Source organism: Arachis duranensis, chromosome 1 (genome assembly GCF_000817695.3).
Source record: "Arachis duranensis cultivar V14167 chromosome 1, aradu.V14167.gnm2.J7QH, whole genome shotgun sequence".
In the NCBI taxonomy this organism is placed as follows: domain Eukaryota; kingdom Viridiplantae; phylum Streptophyta; class Magnoliopsida; order Fabales; family Fabaceae; genus Arachis; species Arachis duranensis.
Window position 1 is genome coordinate 20,598,557 of NC_029772.3, and position 3,151 is coordinate 20,601,707.

The following is a 3,151-nucleotide window of genomic DNA, read 5'->3' on the forward strand; positions in this document are numbered from 1 at the left end:
GTTACGTCGTCAATTTCCGAATAAAGTATGGACTATTATATATTGCTGGAAAGCTCTGGATGTCTACTTTCCAACGCAGTTAAGAGCGCGCCATGTGAAGTTCTGTAGCTCGAGATAATCCATTTCGAGTGCAGGGAGGTCAGATTCCAACAGCATCAGCAGTCCTTTGGTCAGCCTTTTGCAGAGTTTTGCTCAAGTCCCTCAATTTCAACCAGAAATTACCTGAAATCACAGAAAAACACACAAACTCATAGTAAAGTCCAGAAATGTGAATTTAACATAAAATCAAATGAAAACATCCCTAAAAGTAGCTTGAACTTACTAAAAACTACCTAAAAACAATGCCAAAAAGCGTATAAATTATCTGCTCATCAGCAACATTAAGGAAGGAGAAAAGGTTTGAATGGACCCCAGAGTGTGAATAAGCCTACCAGGACCTTAAGACATTTTTGGGACAACCACCCATCTTAACCCGACCCCGGGAAGGTGAAGAACTAATCCTATACCTCGCTGTAGGGAGTCGGGCGATAGCCTCGGCACTAGTTAGAGAAGACGAAAGTGGGCAACAACCTATGTACTTCATCAGTAAGGCTTTGCAAGGAGCTGAACTAAACTATCAAAAGATAGAAAAATTCGTCTACACCCATATACTTACTTCCCGATGACTCCAACCGTACTTTCAAGCTCACACTATCAAAGTACGAACCAACCAACCCAAAAAAGGTATCTTATAGAAAACAGACCTGGCTGGAAGAATCCTATGATGGGCGGTCAAGTTATCCAAGTTTGACCTCAAATTTGAAGCTCGGACAGCTATCAAATCTCAGTACCTGGCCGACTTCATCGCAGGGTACACCGACACCCCAGGCACCCCCACAGAGTAGAGCCTTTACATAAATGGCTCCTCAAACAAAACCAGGAGTGGCGCATGCATTATTTTGGAGAGTGATCAGGGAACCCAAATTGAGCTCTCATTAAAGTTTGGGTTCCCCGCCTCGAATAACCAAGCTGAATATGAGGCCCTACTGGCTGGTTTGAAGCTGGCTAAGGAGGTAGGAGCTCAGAAGCTTACCATTTTCAGCGATTCACTGGTAGTTACCTCACAAATAGAAGGGAGTTTCCAGGCTAAAGATCCTACCATAAAGAAATACCTAGACAAAACCAGAGAATAGCTCGAACAATTTAGGGGATATGAGGTCCGGCATATACCTCGGGAATAAAATGCCTGGGCAGATGCCCTTTCAAAACTAGCGAGAACCAAACCAGGGGGGAATAATAGAAGCCTCATCTAGAAAATATTACAAAATCTGTCAACCTCAGAAGAGAAGAAGGTCTTGAGCATATCAGATTAGGACTAAGGATGGATGACTCCCATAATCAACTACCTCAAGTCCGACACGCTCCCTGCAGATAAAAAGGAGGCAAAAAGACTAGTGCGGGAAGCACAGTACTACAACATAGTGCATGACGCCCTATATAGGAAGGGAATCTCTACACCCCTCCTAAAATGTGTTCCAACCTCTGCTACAAGGGATGTCCTAGAGAAAGTACATGGAGGCATCTGCGGCAACCACCTTGGTGCAAGAGCTCTGTCCAAAATGGTATTCCGAGCTGGTTTTTATTGGCCGACCCTGCAAAAGGAAGCAACAGAGTTCGTCAAGACATGCCCACCATGTCAGAAGCATGGAAATTTCCATATAGCTCCACCCGAAGAGCTCATTGGTGTTGTATCACCCTGGCCATTCGCAAAGTAGGGACTCGTCCTCCTAGGACCCTTTTCCTAGGGTTTAGGACAAGTCAAGTTTCTCCTTGTAGGCATAAACTACTTCATAAAGTGGATCGAAGCGGAGTCACTGGCTACTACCACTGCCCAAAGAAGTTAGAAATTTCTTTATAGAAATATTGTCACATGGTTTGGGGTTCCTTACTCCATCACCACAGATAATGACACTCAGTTCACCGACACAGGCTTCAGGAACTTGGTAGCTGATCTAAAAATAAAGCACCAATTCACCTCTGTAGAACACCCACAGACCAACTGACAAGCCAAAGTTGCCAATAAAGTCATATTGGCTGGGTTAAAATGGAGGTTACAGGATGCCAAAGGAGCCTGGGCTGAAGAGCTCCCACAAGTCCTATGGGCATATCGGACAACACCACATTCAACTACTAGAGAATCACTCTTCCGACTTGCTTACGAAATGGAGGTAATGATTCCTGTGGAAATAGAAGAAGGATCCCCAAGGGTAATCCACTACAACGAAGATATCAACTCCCAAACTCAAAGGGAAGAGCTCGACCTACTTCCATAAGTTCGAGAAAGAGCTCGGATAAGAGAGGAAGCACTAAAGTGTCGAATGGCTTCAAGGTATAATCGGAAGGTAGTCCAGTGAAGCTTCTCCACCAATGATCTCATCTTAATCCGAAATGATATCGGAGCAGGTCGGTCAGGAGAAGGGAAGCTAGCAGCTAACTAGAATGGACCATATCGAGTTGCAGAAGTACTGGGGAAAGGTTACTATAAGGTGTCTGATCTCGAAGGGCGAGAGCTACCAAGGTCATGGCATGCTTGTAACCTAAGAAGGTACTATAGCTAGGAAATAGTAAAGATCTTAGGTCAAGGCGCACTCTTTTTCTTGAAAAGGTTTTTTAATGAGGCGCCAGGCCGAGATCTAAAAAACTGCCCGACCTAGAAGGGTAAGCACTTACATGTATACACTTTTTATTTATATTTTTATCTCATTATTATTTGGAATAAAGTTATCAGTTCCCTAAAAAGTTTCCTACCAAGACGCATTAATTTACGCTTAAAAGAAAAATTCATCACTCGATCATAAAGAGGTTGGCAAGGTGAAGCGAGAAAGCCCGGATTAATGCAAGGAGTTATAGAAAGTAACCCATATAAAGTGACCTGACAAGGTCTGACTAGAAATGGGATTACTAAAAATAAATTGAGAAGGCCCGATAGAGAAGTTGGACCAACACAAAAGGATCACTAAAAAGGAACAAAAGCATCTCGCAAAAGTCAAAGGAAGGTTAAATAACCTAAAGGCCGGAAGTGCTTCGCTGAAAGGTATAAGTCTTGGAAAAAGACACTACATAAAAAGCAAAAACACAAGTCAAAACGGTGCTAAAAAGTCTTCCAAACAAA

General features: G+C 43.2%; 1 protein-coding gene across 1 annotated transcript; it reads left to right on the top strand.

The window, feature by feature from the left end:
• The first annotated feature begins 1,364 nt into the window (after nucleotides 1-1,364).
• On the top strand, nucleotides 1,365-1,754 carry LOC107482464 (uncharacterized). The gene has a single exon (XM_016102967.1). It carries the CDS (start codon nucleotides 1,365-1,367, stop codon nucleotides 1,752-1,754), a length of 390 nt encoding a protein of 129 aa, XP_015958453.1.
• The last annotated feature ends 1,397 nt before the right edge of the window (nucleotides 1,755-3,151 follow it).